The sequence below is a fragment of the Rutilus rutilus genome, assembly GCF_951802725.1.
Source record: "Rutilus rutilus genome assembly, chromosome: 7".
In the NCBI taxonomy this organism is placed as follows: domain Eukaryota; kingdom Metazoa; phylum Chordata; class Actinopteri; order Cypriniformes; family Leuciscidae; genus Rutilus; species Rutilus rutilus.
In genome coordinates this window covers 5568178-5584339 of record NC_140221.1, presented here as the reverse complement: position 1 = coordinate 5584339, position 16162 = coordinate 5568178, and the positions used below count along the sequence as shown (strand labels likewise).

General features: G+C 37.0%; 1 protein-coding gene across 2 annotated transcripts; it reads right to left on the bottom strand.

Annotated features, from left to right (window-relative positions):
- Positions 1–845: 845 nt before the first annotated feature.
- Positions 846–15325, bottom strand: fermt3a (FERM domain containing kindlin 3a). Of its 2 annotated transcripts, XM_084413073.1 has the most exons (16): positions 15258–15325; positions 14496–14765; positions 13472–13596; positions 11384–11617; positions 10964–11080; positions 10403–10571; positions 9102–9204; positions 8482–8589; positions 8213–8341; positions 6683–6729; positions 6270–6394; positions 6088–6194; positions 3627–3842; positions 3385–3509; positions 1421–1562; positions 846–1304 (listed from the first exon to the last, which is right to left on the bottom strand). In XM_084413073.1, the coding sequence occupies exons 3-16, from the start codon at positions 13593–13595 to the stop codon at positions 1125–1127; spliced, it is 1926 nt and encodes a 641-aa protein (XP_084269199.1). In that variant the 5' UTR covers position 13596; positions 14496–14765; positions 15258–15325; the 3' UTR covers positions 846–1124. The 2 variants fall into 2 exon arrangements, with proteins under 2 accessions (XP_084269199.1, XP_084269200.1); XM_084413074.1 differs by lacking the exon at positions 15258–15325 and having other exon boundaries at positions 14275–14498.
- Positions 15326–16162: the final 837 nt, after the last annotated feature.

Genomic DNA, 16162 nt, shown 5'->3' with positions numbered 1-16162 from the left:
TATGCGATTTCAGTCGCAGCCTTGGTTTCTCCCATCACTACTGGGATGTTTGTGGCAAGGCAGTAGGTGTGCGTCCATTACCTCTCCAGTTCTCTCTAAACCTTTGAAAACAGGCCTACAATCAAATCTGTGGTTGTGATTACATTTTATTTAATTAATTCAATCGTGTTTTAATGCTAAATTCCTAATGCAGAACCAGGCAATTATTTTTTACGTTTAAAGACGTACGGTAAAGACGTAACAAATTAATATCAGTAAAGTGGTGTATATCATCAAATATATTAAACATATTAAAATGAATAAATCTTTTATATTTGTATATTTTATTTATACACAATATTTGTATAATATATTCATTTTAGAATAATATCCATATATAATTGCAATTCAAGTCTCCATCCTTTAGCATACTTGATTCAAAATTCATTTTAGTGCACAGGATGCTCTTTTTCATCTTCTTCTGTGTGCAAGACTTGTGAAACTAGCATTGTGGTTTCCTGCGCCAAATAATGTCACCACAGTATATCCTTTTTAACGCTTGAGCTGCAAAGTTGATCATTGTATCCTAGCCTGGCAACGCTGTACACCATGGTATTTCATTGCTACTTAAAACAAGAACCCAAAAGCTTGAGCTCCGAAGTTGATCCATTGAGCTTAATTGAGAGAGCTATACTCTCACACACTCACTCACGGGGGTGAGTGAGTGAGTGAGTGAGTGAGTGTGTGAGAGTGAGTCACAGTCTTCCCCCCCCCCCCCCCCCCCAAATTAAAATATAATAAAAAGACAACAATAACAATCAGATGCATTAGAAACTAAACTTTAAAAAATTAAAGTAAATACCTGCCAAGGTTTGACATTGAAATTTAATAACTACAGGATATGGTGTTGTCATTGAAAATAACATACCATAAGAATGATCAAAGCCAAATAAGACAAAAACAGAGAAATCCCACATTGCTAACACCTCAGGTCACACAAACCTGTGAAGACACAATAGTGTTGGTTTTTTCAGGTAAATACTCATGAATGGCCTCAGAAATGCATTTGGGGTTATTAATAAACATTTCTCAGATGTTTGTTTTTTTGTCTTCATATTTTGCCAGTCCAAGACTTTTCTTTCCCCTCATAGAGCTTCATGGCCGCCGGTCAGTTTGTGAAACAGCTCCTCATTCAGGGTGTCACTCTGCTCTCGTCCTCGTGTAGACATGAAGATGTAGCCGCCGATGTACTCATGGACAATCTTACAATCTGCAGTTACACAGCTAAATGCGATGTTCACATTGCCATCAAACTCAATGGCAACCTGGTACAGATAGGGAAGGGATTTATTATTTGACAGTGATATTTGATATCAATCCGAGAGCTTGGAAGAAGCTTTTGCACTACAAAAACCTCATAATATACAAAAAGACAGATTACCTGTTTGATGTCCCAGTTGACATTCCATTGCCTCATGGTGTTGTATCTCCAGGTTTTCACAACATCTCCAACACTCAGGTCAATACGGATTAAACGATTATTGGCAATGCCGAGCACCTCATCCTTGCGGCAACCCTTAAACCTGCATTTATGTGGACAGAAATTGTACATGCTGTTTCTGATTGTAATTGATTATTTTGCTTAGATTCTTTTACTCCGCAGTATCGGTATTATTATTAATAACATTTACTGTTAGTAATATGCAATCTTTTGTCATGCATTAATTCAAATGGTATCAAAATGTATATTGTTTTCTAAATAGTTAAAGGTAAAGTGTTACATCAAACAGAATAGAGCACAGTTGGGTTTAGGTTTCTTTCATTTTCTAAAAATGAAATCAAATATTTCACCCAAAAATGAAAATTCTGTCATTAATTGCTCTCCCTCATGTTGTTCCAAACCCGTACGACTTTCATTCATCTTTGGAACACAAATGAAGATCTTTCAAATGAAATCTGAGAGATTTCTGTCCCTCCATTGACAGCTACGCAACTACCACTTTCAAGCCCCAGAAAGGTAGTAAAGACTTTTAAAAGTATTCAAAGTATTAAAGTAATCAATGTGACTCCAGTGGTGCAACCTCAATTTTATGAAGCGATGCAAGTGCTTTGTTTGCGCAAAAAACAATTTACCACTTTATTTACAAAATATTAATCTCCAACGCACGCATGAGAGCACCACGACACGTGTGTGTTGTGTTGAAGCGAGAGCAGACGTTGTTGTGTGAATGCGCATTGGCTTGAAAGTGGCAGTTTTGTAGCTGTCAATTGAGGGACAGAAATCTCTCAGATTTCATTTAAAAGATCTTCATTTGTGTTCCGAAGTCTTTCGGGTTTGGAACGACATGAAGGTGAGGAATTAATGACAGAATTTTAATTTTTGGGTGAACTGTCCCTTTAAATGTTTCAAGATAGACCTACTTTAAGGTTATAAATGGATGGTACATATTTCTGTTGAAGCCATTAAAGGGATAGTTCACTTTGAAATTAATTTTTGATATGTTTTAGCTTACCTCAAGGGCATCCAAGATGTAGGTGTCTTTGTTTCCGCAGTAGTTTCAATTTTGATATTTTTAGGTCAAACCGTTCTTGTCTGTCAGTCATATAATGCAGGTCGATGGTCACTGGCTCAAAACACAAGCACAGAGTCCAAATTAAAACAATTCCCCATCGTCCAAATGAAACAATTCCCCATCATAAGTACACATTGATGGCCTAAGACACGAAACGAGCGGTTTGTGTGAGAAAACGAACAGTATTTATATCGTTGTTATCTCTTGAACACAGCACACGTCCAAATGATCTGACGGCGCGGGCGGGTATAGATATATACATAGATGTCGCCTTGGCTACGGTTTCGTTCCAATGAACTGCAGTAGCGAAGGCGACATCTATTTACATATCTATACCCGCCCGCGCCGTCAGATCATTTGGACGTGTGCTGTGTTCAAGAGATAACAACGATATAAATACTGTTCGTTTTCTCACACAAACCGCTCGTTTCGTGTCTTAGGCCATCAATGTGTACTTACGATGGGGAATTGTTTAATTTGGACGATGGGGAATTGTTTTAATTTGGACTCTGTGCTTGTGTTTTGAGCCAGTGACCATCGACCTGCATTATATGACTGACAGACAAGAACGGTTTGACCTAAAAATATCAAAATTGAAACTACTGCGGAAACAAAGACACCTACATCTTGGATGCCCTTGAGGTAAGCTAAAACATACCAAAATTTTATTTCAAAGTGAACTATCCCTTTAATCAGCGGGAAAATAAATGTCATATTATCTGTGTTAGGATCTGAACCTGGCCCTCATGCATACTATAAAATTACACCATTAGACCATTAGACTAGTGGTGCATGACAGGCTCTGCCTACAAACAAGTTTTACTAAACTCACCTCACTACAACATAAGAGAGGCCAAAGTCAGGCAGAGCCTGCCAGATCTGAAGGAACTTCTGAATGGCATCTGTTAATGAGATCTGAGCTACATTCTGATAGGCCTCCAGGATTCTCGGCGTGAGCTGAACAAGAGAGAAAGGGAGAGAGAGATGAAGTTCAAGAGGAACAAAAAAAGCAGGGATGAAACGTCACTCTAAAGACTAATTCAAGTGTATTCCAATGACCCTTAAACGTGGTACCTGTTTGGGTTTGTACTTCTTCTGGTAGCGTGGAGAGACGAGGCTGTGTGTATTAATACTCTCATCTGTCTGAGCTGTGTTATTACTAGGTGTGGTTTTCTGCATGGCCAAGAATGACTGGATGCTCTGCACCTCACTAGAGAAGGAGCTGTCAGCCAAAGTCTTGCCTTTCGAGGCCAAACGACATGCTGCCATCCATCGGCTGTACTGTTGCTCCTACGAACAAGAAAGAGTCAGAGTTTTATTGCTTTTTTAAAACCAAACAAAAAGGATATCTTCTGATGGGATTTGGTCGAGACTGGATCCAATATTCCTGGCATGTCAGAAGGATCTAATATTTGTTTAAGCTCTACAATCTAATTAGGCACACAATGCTTTAGGAAACACACCCCTGGACATTTTCTACTGTATGTAAACCCACAGACCTGCAGCTCACAGGACTTTTTTTATTTGAATTTTTTTATACACAATTCTTTGTAAACTCTAGAATGTTGAATGTGAAAACCAGCAATATTACTGGTATTGTACACAATTGATTAATGGTACACAAAGCCCAGCTCGGGGAACATATTTCACTGGAAACTAAGCAATTCAACATTTACATTTAAAACATTATACATTTTATACATTTATATATTTAATATTTTTACTTGGGATTTACACTTAATTTGAAGATGTACATAGAATTTATATTTTACAATTAGATTTAAATTGAAGATTTAGATTTAAGGCCAAACACTACAGGCAAAACTGTTGTTTTTTCAGGCACTGGTCAACAGTGTTGGGGAAAGTTACTTTTAAAAGTAATGCATTACAATATTGCTACTAGCAAGGTGCAGACAGACAGACAGACGATGATCAGGAACAGAGTTCAAATGCAGAGTTTAATAAACATCCAACAGGAGATACAGACGAACACTGAGTGAAGGTGAGAAACGGGGCTGTTTACACGACACCGTTTTCAACTAAAAACGTAAAACTTTTTATGCGTTTTAGCCGTTTATTTACATGACAACACCATTTTGGGGTCCTGAAAACACAAAATTTTATAAACGGGTTTCAAAGTGCAAGTTTTTGAAAACGGTCTCTGTGTAAACAACAAAAACGCGAATCTCTGAAGACGTCATGCACATGCCTATTGCGTGTTCAGTCTATAGTGTTTCATCGCCTGGCAGCACAACTCAAACAAAGGAATACATGTGATGAATGAAAACAAACTAAAAGTCCATGAAAACGAAACTAACAAACATAACTGATATATAGTGACAATAGTGTCACTCCCTAAGAAGTAACTAATTACATTACTTAGTTACTTTTGTGGAAAGTTATGCATTACATTAATTTTGCATCAATTTTTCTCACCTGGGCTGGGCTTGCTTGTTTTTTAAAAGTTACATTTTAGGCAAATGTAAAGGTCCTTTCCCACCAAAAGTGAAATGAATAAGCCTCAGGCTCTTTTATTTTGAGGAATAGGCCTACTGAATCTGTTTTTGTGCAAGTGAGATGAGTAAATGCATGCTCACATTTAGTCTAGAACTAGCATCACGTTCACACAGCGCACACAACACCTCAACATGGGAACAGGAGATGTGTAAATTAATAAATAGGAAAACAAAGTAACTTGCGTTATTTATTTGAAAAAGTTACTCCGATATTTTCTTGTAAATTTAAAGTAATGTATTACTTTACTGGTTACTTTCTAAAAAGTAATCTGATTACGTAACTCATGCACTGTCATGCACTAAACCCCAACACTGCTAGTCAACTTTGAGATTTTAGGCTATTTTGCTTCCATAACTTCTTCTTTATGACTTCTTCATCTTTCAGAATAAAGGTAAGAAAACCTGAAAAATTCTAATTTCAGTGTTTGTTTTATTACACTATGTCTATGATGTTTTCAGTTATAATACATATAATGGCAGTTTTCTAAAAAATAATAATAATAATAAATCTCCTGCACTGAGCCAGAAATCTTAACTTCAGTACATACACTTTTAGAAAAGGTTTCAGTTGGGTTCTATATAGAACCCTAGGATTCTTGACTTCATTTTAAAGAACACTTTATGAGAATGTTTCATGTTTAACGATTTTGATTTAAAGTATGTTTACAAGCTGCTTAATTCATTAAAAAAAATTAACACAATTAATTAAATAAAACTAAATCCATAAAGCCATCCCATGATGGGAACCCCTAAACGATCCTATATATTAAGCGATTGACAGAACCATTTAGGGTTCTATATAGAACCTTTACATTACATTTACATTACACTTTATGTAATGAGTCGCTGCCATGTGGTTGGCTCATTAGACGTTTGCATTAACAAACAGGACTAAATTGGCCACTCCCTAGATGCTCCAGCCATTGAATTTTTTTTTTTTTAATTGGCTAACCAACACATATGAGTATACATACTAATATCATAGCTGAGCTGTTGTACACAGATAATCATTGACTTACATGCTCACAGCGCAAGTAGACCTCATTCATGCCCTCTGGCCCGGGTATCAGCAACCTGATACAAAACTTCTGCCCAGCAACACTTACATCAGGGGCCACCTCGCAACCTGTGTTGATGAGAGACTTGTTGTGCGTCTGTGTGACAAGTACATACATGTTTTAATAGATGAGTGTGTGATCACCTTTAAGGTTCATCTGTTGAATTGGTTCTTTACAGCTTTCCTCTTTACTCTTGTAGTAGGAGATGGTCGTATCCTTAAATGTAAACCAGTATTGTTTATATCCTTTCAGTGTCAACCTCTTCGGTCTGAGAGAAGGTAAAACCACAGGGATATTAGTCGTAAAACGTGAGGGTTGTTTTTATAGCACTTTTCACAATACACGTTGTGAATACACACTGTGGCAAAAAAGGAAAAACTTCCCTGGATGCAGGAGGAGAAAAAAAATTCCTTTGGCTACACAGTTTAAACATAATATCAAAATTATCTAGCTATGTTACTATATTGTCAGAACTGAATATGTGTCTGAATTGAGTTTCCCACAAAAACAAATGTGAGGTATGCATGTTGGAGGGGGGCTGGGATTTGTGTCTTACCTGAATATTTTCAAGTAGTCATGTAGTTCTGGCGCTGTCATTGTTTCCTGTATGGACATTTGAGATGTTAGAGATGCCAACAGTCATTTAAGTCATTACATGACCCATACAGCTAAGTGACTTTGTGACTATCACCAAAATTATGATTTTGGGATGGTTTGAAACATCAAATTACTTTTCCAATATCATCATATTTTATGATGATATGTCTCGAGTAAACAAAAAATAAACAAAACCACTATGAACTGTGACAAGAGTATTCATAAATATCAGTTTAAAATTGATTTGAAATCATGCTTAAAGGTCATTATTCTAATATCTAAAAGTCAATATTTGTCAACACTTGGGTTGGATTACTGTCTTTTCTGCCTTTTCTTTGCATTGTTTTTGTTTCTTTTCTCCACGTGGTGGCAGAACACAGCTGATTCTCATCAGCAACTGGTTTCTGACCTGTTTTTGCTTCTCTCCTTGTTACTTGTTTTATATCTATGCTCGCTCTATGCTTGTTTTGTTAACTTCCCTGGTGTTTATCCTGATCCTGTAGGCCTGTCTGTCAGTTTTGTCATATGCAATTGGTTTGGTGTAGTCTTGTCCTTGCATTTATTTTTTGTGAGAATTTAAATATGTGCCTGTTCTCTATTGTTAAAGGCACTAGAACAAAAGTTCAGTGACATTTTTATTTGTGCATGGTAGACAGCACACAGTGAACTCAGAGAAAACGCTATGCTTGAGCAAACAGTTTGTGTATAGGCTTCTACAAATGATGCCCGTGAAAGAGACTGTGAACGCATTGAATAGGATATGTTTAGTTGGTGAATAGCATAGGCTACTATTACACAGTAGCGATAACGTTAAGCGCACCAGAATGAAATATAATATTCAGGAGTAAACGGCATAGCTGACTTACAGATTCAGTTAACATCCACAAATGAATAAGCGCGTCGATTCAGGGAGCAGTGCAAAGTGCCCGTGCAAAATCAGTTTTTAGTAATTGTTGGTTTGGTGTATTTGAGTGCTCATTGTTACAATTACACAGCAAAAGTTCAGTGACATTTTTATTTGTGCATGGTAGAAAGCAAATGCTGATACTGACATAATGACATACAATAAATGTGGAAAATTGAACTACACGATTGAGGGAGCAGGCTACACAGTGAACTCTGAGAAAACGCTACTTAAGCTCCGCTGCTTTCTTCGACCCTCTCTGTCTCTGGTCCTGCGCTGTGCTCACTCAGTGTGTGTGTGAGAGGGGGAGTGGCCAGCGGCTAGAGCGGCAAAAGCCAGTTTGTGCTTCTTTTACCGATATATATTTAAAGATATCTTTTGCATTTCTAATCCAAACAACGTCAAACTTTGCACTGCACTTACTCATGCCCATAGCAAGACACCTGTCAAGTTTGAAATCCATCGGACTAACAGTTCGAGAGATATGCGAATAACAGACAGACAGACACACACACAGACTGACAGACAGACAGACAAGACGTTTCTGTAATTTATAGACAGATGTGTGTATGTCATGAAACTGACCAGCATGTCGTCCGCACTGCTCTCTCCTTCCATTTTCACCTCCAGGCACTGTAGAGCTGAATCTAGATCATCCATAGCCGGACTGGATGCCACAAACTGCTCCGTTAGAGACACTTTCCCAATGTGGTACTGATGTGATCACACACACAAACACACAAAGATCATAAAAACTTTCTGAATAACTGAATAACTTTCACTTAAGCTTCAGTTGTGTTTAGATAAATGTTCATGAGTATGATGCATTGATATCTGCTTTCCATCACCTATACCTGTAAGGCAGCAAAGACCATCATCTCTTCTTCAGTGCATTCAATTTCTTCCAGCAGGAGGGCCCACCTCGCCTGCTCATACAGCTGTGTCAGGCGCACCACATCAGTCTGACAGGTACATATCAGGATCAAATGTTTCATAATTTGTATGGGGGAGAAGAGGACAAAAGAAACATTATTTCGATTTTACTGTTTATAAAAAGTTTTTTGTTAAAAAATAAGTATTGCTGTTTTTACTGTCTGTAGATTATACATTTTATGAAAAATACTATTTAAAAAAAAACTTCATATTTGAGTTAGTGACATCATCAAAGTCTGACTTGTTTAAGTAGAGACAGAATTAAGTTTCAAATAAATAAAGTGTTTTATTAAGTTTATTTTTATATTTACATTGTTAAATTCTGTTGTTGGTGACAAATCTGAGTTATCACTGTTTTACAGATTATCGGACAAAATATTTAACCTAAATAATGTGATGGGTTGTAATGATATTTACTGGTTAAAGCTGTTTTTTGCTCATTTTGCACGCATTTGATGGTTATTTGGCCAAACACTAAAAACACAAATCTGTTTTCTAATTGAGAAACACATGAAGAACAGACTGATGGCATCATGCCTACCTGTGGTGTGATGTCGTGAAAGCTGTAGTATTTGAAACGCAGTTGGAGTTTATCATTTTCTTTGACTCCCTGTTGTAGGAGAGAACGGGACGAATCCAACCACCTGAGCAGAGATATTATCATTACAGCATATTATAATAGATTTTTTTTTACAATGCGCATTGTATGCAACTGTAGCTGGGGTCATGTATCTACTGATAAAATCCTAAATGTGCAGGTACTGTGTGATGTTATCAGACTGGTATCACACTGATGGTATAACATTGATGAATAGACTGAATGAATACCATATTCTTGTACCATGGTATTTACATGTTACCAATAATACCTAAAAAAGTACTGCCATGATAAATGTCCAAAAAATATTAATTACCATTGGACCATTATTGCTTATAGTAAAATGGTGAGCAGAAAATGCACAGTGGACTCAGAAAGTATTCAGACCGCTTAATTTTTTCACTATTTGCCATGTTGTAGCCTAATGGTGAAATGTTTTCTGAGACCAAGGGACTGGTCAGGGTAGAAGGAAATCTGAATGCAGCAAAACACAAAGATATCCTTATTGAAAGCCTGGTCTAGAGCACTCAGGACCTCATACTGGGCCATTGGTTCAACTTCAAACGATCCTAAGCACAAAGCCAAGACAATGCAAGAGTGACTAAGGGGCAACTCTGAGAATGTCATGTATGGTCCAAACAAAGCCTTGGACTTGGAGAAACCTGGAAATGTGGGTCCACATCCAACCTGACAGAACTCAAGGGGATCAGTGGAGAAGAATGGCAGAAAATCCCCCAAAGCCAGGTATGCAAAGCTTCAACATACACTCTTAAAAATAAAGGTATTGTCATTGGTGGTTCAGTGAAGTACCTGTAGCTCTGTGAAATCACTAAACGATTCCACTAAACGTTCTTTATAGTCAAAAAAGATTTTATAGATTATTAATGTTCTTCACAACAAGAACTGTTCACTGAAAGGTTCTTTGGGGAGCCAAAAATGGTTCTTCTATGGCATCACTGCGAAAAAACCCTTTTGGAACCTTTATTTTTAGAAAAAATTTGTATCTTTTAAATTAATTTGCAAAGTTATCACAAATCTGTTTTTGCTTTGTTGTATATGGTGTTTTGGCATTAGGCTGCACAAAGCAAAATGTGAAAAATGTATGGGTTCTGAATACTTTCTGAGTGCACCGTATAGAAAACTTTCACACACGCAATATTCTGTATTTCAATATTCTATATTCTGTAATATTATGAATTTAGTGGCCCTGTATGCTGCATGTTGCATTTAGCGTATTACTCTACCTGCTGTTAATTTGTGCTTTCTCCATTACATTAGTTGTCCGGTACATTTTAGCAATGGTCTCTGGGGCCGGGGGAGGCTGACTGACCGCCAGCATCTTGTACACAGCCTCAGTTTCAGGAGATTCAGCATAGAAAGCAGGCATGCCATTGGCAAGCTTCAGGATGGTGCCTGCAATTGCACAAATTAGCAAATATATATAAAAAATATATATATAATAATAATAACTAAACATACAAATGTAATTTTAGAGCAGATTTACATGAACTTTACTTGAGTTAATGAATAAATTGTGCAGGTATTATAATGATGAAAGGTGTTTGTACTGTGATATACACATAAAATTGAATTATTTTAATTTCACTTTATTCACTACAAGCTCCTGCCACCAAGACAAAATCCTTGTGAGTGTGTTTGTGTAACCATAAATGGAAATAACGGTCATTCTGTTTCCATTTCTGATTCTAGCAACAGTTAAGTATGCTAAATAAGTCCTAGCACAGTGGGTCTTACGTAATGTGAATTGGTTTGGAATTAATATTTTCTTTATGTGTATAGCTCACTTGAAGGAAGTGGTGAGCAGGTGATGTCATACACCTCTGCCTCAACATCTTTATCTTTCTTTTTCTTTTTCCCTTCTACTGGCCAAAGTAGGGATAGTTCCTCTGGGTGGCGTATGTCTAAAAGAGAGAAAACAAATGTAATATACAGGTGTCATGCAGTAGTTTTCAATCAGAAATATTGAAGCACCATTAAAACTATTCTTTAAATAGTTTAAATCAAATTAAACCATGTTTGGTTTGGAGCTGATGTAAAGCTTCCATCTATTGTAGACACTGACTGTTTCTTGCACAGGTTACCGGAAGAGCGTTTGTTCATAACTTTGACGGAACCTTGCCAGAACGCTGGCCAAACGTTTCTGAGAACGTTCCCTGTTAGCTGGGTAGATGATCTCAAAGCCAGAAGCTCAACTCATCACTCACTCAGGAGTTTGCAAATGCCCATGACGGTGCGGAACACAGGGCTGGAGAAGCAGACTCTCAGGCGGACGCTGATGGCGTTGGGCATTAGCAGCCGCAGGGGCTTGTGTTGGGGCGTGAGGAAGAGTCGGGCGTCTGCATGAATTCCACATTTATCCAGCGTCCAGGACGGTTTCAGCAACCACTGCTGCTTCTGCTCCCACCACAGAGCGTGATCGGACCAATCCCTCTTTATTTCTACAGAAGAGAAGAAAACTCTGTCATCACCCTCATCTCGTTTCAAACACATTTTGTGTGAAACACAAATGAGGATGAAGAATGTCTAAAAAAAAAAAATTAGAGCATTTGGTGATGTCAAATTTGTGATGTTTGAATATGTGCAAATATTAATGAGTTGGGAAATGGCAGAGATTTAAAAAAAAATCTATTATTTACTCAATGTTCATATGTTCTACTTTTAAGATACTTTTTTGTTCGTTTAGTTGAGTGTTTCAATCCAGTTGCTGTTCGTTGTATGCTCTCGTTGAACAGGGTATAGTGAAAATTGACTTTGACTTTGTTTGGAAAGACTTGAGACTTGACTTAAGCCTACACTGTACAATTTATAATTTAATCCTTTACTGTTGCTTGTCAGACTGCACGAACATGATCCCCGCTGTAAGCCACGTCACACTGTAGGATCTCAGTTGTCATTAATGTCAGACTGTACGGCAGTCTAGAAGCGTTAAAAACGGACGCATGCAAGAAGACTCATCTGGACTTTTACATCATCGATCTGTGACAGGTTCGATGACGTTGAGCTGCATTACATGCAGGATTTGGTAACACTTTATTTTGATGGTCCCTTTTGAACATTCTGTTGACTATAAGTAAATTTGCAACTACATGTCAACTAACTCTCATTATAGTATTACTAGACTGTCTGCTTGATATTTGCCAACTCTTTATTATAATGCTCCTCCAACAGACATTCTGCTGACTATAAGTAACTTTGCATGTACATGTCAACTTATTCTAACCCTAACCCTACCAGTCTACGAATACTCTACTAAAAATCTAATGAGAGTTAGTAGACATATACAGTAGGTGCAACATTACTTACAGTCAACAGAATGTGTTAAAGGGACCATCAAAATAAACTGAAACCCAGGATTTAAACGGTGGTTAGCAAACAAAAACAATCTGTAGTGTAATTTTGATCATGACTTGTGTGTGTAGAGAAAGTGGTGGTTTGTTGTTGTCTTACTAAGTGAGTCATCAGTATTGGTTTATTTAGTATAGTTAGTATAGAAGAATAAAACATCATCAGCATGGACTAAAGGTTAATAAATAGAGCAAGATGAATCACAATTGTGGTTTTTATGTGCGCTGAAAAAAAGAGGATGAAGGGAAATTCACGAGTTCACACTTACGAATGATCAGATTATAAATAGTTATGCATATTTGGCGTTCTGTCCGGGGGGGAGGGCTCTGAGCTCGGAAATTGGGCCCGAACCCAGAGTACTCCCCCCGTATCTCTTGGTTAGGAAGATAACCAGGCAAGTGTGAGGAGATGGGGTGCTGGAGGGATGCTGAAAACTGTGGAGGAATATGGGTGAGTCGACTGTGTGTATTTATAGGCCTTTAATCATGCTGATTGAGTTGATTACTGCTTGCTGACTGCTGGTTGGAATGACTTGATTGTTTGTTCATTTGAACGTGTTCCTCCCGAACCTTGTTAATAAAACATCAAGAGGAGAATATGGACTCGGAGCTTGAGGTAAGTAGTTTTAAGTTTTAGCACCATGTCTAGTTGATCAATACGCCATTTCATGTTGCACATTTATAGTCAGTGGACGTAGGTCATAGCAGAAAACACACTGTGACATGATCATTCTACATTTCTGACACTGTCAGAAAATTCTGACACGGTCGTAGGAGCCACGACCACAGACATTGCGACGATTGGTCATCTTTCGTCAGCCCAAAATCATACAATGTGCACGGGGTATTAGACTCTGTGTCAGAGACTTGTGTCTGAAATCAACAATCCTATAATGCCCTTAGCAATCGCATAAACATCTTATAATAAATCAGACATCAAAAACTCACGTGACTTTTCCACAACTTTAAGGATGACTCCACCAATATGTAGGTCCGAGGTGACGCTGACTTTAAGAGGTGGTGCCTCCGATCCCAGTTCCTCTAGACTGACGGACAGGTCCCACGATGCCATTCTGATTTGAATAGAAATGCCATTAGATATTATGCTTCCACAATCTCAGCTATTTCCCTTTTCTATAGTTTTGCCATAGCTTTCAGTTTAGGCTAGCTTTAATCAGCACAATTACATACAATTGGGTGGTTGACAAATAACAAGTTCACGATTCATTTTTTGGACCATATCATTATATGGTCAAAAAAATGAATCGTGAACTTGTTATTTGTCAACCACCCAATTGTATGTAATTATAAATATATAAATAGTATGTGTATATAAATACATAAATATATATATATATATAAAATGATATATATATATATATATATATATATATATATTTATACACACACACACACACACACACACACACACATATATAGTTTATACATATAACTATTTAAATCAAATTTCAGTTTTGACTTGTGTGAAAGTACTTTGCATAAAGGCTTTTTTTAACCTTTAGCACTTTTGTTCTTCTCTAAAATTTGCTTAATAGTTTTATGTGTCAAAAAAAGTAAAGTCAACTTTACATCATATACAGTTTTCAAAAACATGAATTAGTGAAAAAGATAAATTAAATAAACATGCTTTGTTGATTTAATGTGATCAGTGAACTTTGCTATGCCATTCAATATACACACACAAGATCTACAAAAAAAAAAAAAAAAAAATTCACACCATGGTTAATTACCTTTGGTTAATGTATCAGGGTGCACCACTTGACACTTAGACAAACAAACTTAAGAAATCCTCATGCCGAAACAAAGTTAGCATGTCTACGGAGCCCATCTAGGCCTGAAGGCCCATATGCGTGCCCACCCCTCTCTTCATTTCTAAACCTCACAACACCCGTCACACAAAACATCCCTTCCTTCCTTTCTGTTCAGTTTCATTTTTTCCTCTGTTTCTTACCTCGTATATTTGTGGTTCCAAAAATGTTAAGTGATGGTACAGGCTACGCCCTTGGTCTCTTGCACTCTCTATCTCTCTGTCTCTCAAGAACTTGTGAGACATGTGCTGTTACTTCCTCCCTCCTCTCTTTCTTGTCTTTTTTTGCTGAGGTTTCACCCCGTCTGTGAGAGTGAATAGCTGTTCTCTTTTTTAGACTGATTTCTTAAGGGTTCAGCTGACAATAAATAGGTTTCTCTTCCTCTTCCTGTGATGGAGACTGGAGATGCAGTTCTAAAATGAAACAAAGACAATTATTAGTCTCCTTTCTGCACTCATATTCATATTGATATAGCGGTAACACTTTACAATAAGGTTTCATTTGTTAACTACATCAGTTAACGTGAACTAACAATGAACACTTTTACAGCATTTATTATTCTTAGTTGATGCTAATCTTAACATTTACTAATACATTTTTAATATCAGAAGTTGTGTTGACAATAGTTAATGCACTGTGAACTAGCATGAGCATGAACGTTTTTATCAACTAACAAAGGTTAATAAATGCTGCAATAATATATTTGTTAGTTCATGTTAGTTAATGAACAAAGTTAACAAATGAGACCTTATTGTAAAGTGTCACAGATAGAATATAGATTCTCAGTTGAGCTCATTACATGGAAGGGATCTTGAAAACTTCTGCTCCCTCATAGTTTAATAAATTTGACTTTTCTTAAAAGGATCGTTCACTTTAAAATGAAAATTCTGTCATCCTTTACTCACCCTCAAGTTGTTTCAAACCTGTATGAATTTCTTTCTTCTGCTGAACACAAAGGAAGATATTTTGAAGAATGTCAGTAACCAAACAGTTAACTATGGAAGTCAGTGGTTCCAGTTAACTGTTTGGTTACTGACATTTTTCATTCCTTTGTGTTCAGCAGAAGAAAGAAATTCATACAGGTTTGAAACAACTTGAGGGTGAGTAAATGATGACATCATTTTTCATTTTAAAGTGAACTATCCCTTTAAGATTGCTGGATTTATACATGAACAGTTCTAGTAACTATAGTGCTCCCTGCTGGGTAGATTTTGAAGCACTGCAATAAAAATAGATGACCAGATTAATGCTCGCTTCACTTTGAATGTGCATTTTATCTATTCAAAGGTGAGATGACATGACTGTTTTACAATCTGAGTTAATAAAAATTAATGCAGCCATGTCAATAGTTATAAAAGACATCACAATTGAATAGTCTGAAGACGAATAAGACAAAAACCTGGCTGTATAAAAAACATACAGCCAGGACAACTTATCACAGCGGATGGACAGATAAATAACGTATTTTTGTCTAGTTTTTCACTTCCGGTGATTACCTGGAGGTTTGCCGTGACTGAATTATTCATTTTCTCAGTAGTTATGACTGACAACAAACCTCCTTTCTCTTCTTTGTACTGATATTTGACGCTCAGCCTGATGACATGCATTTTCCCGAATAATCCGTCCCAGGCAGCTGTAAAATGTAAATCATTTAGTGTCATTAATAACATTCAGAAAAACAGTCAGAAGCCGTTGATTACTTCTTTTCAACAATGCCCAGATTGCCTGCAATATGTTGCTTCTACCTGTTTTGCTGGTTATAAACTGGTCAAAAGTTAGGAATCGTTAAGTAATAGGCCTATTGATAGAA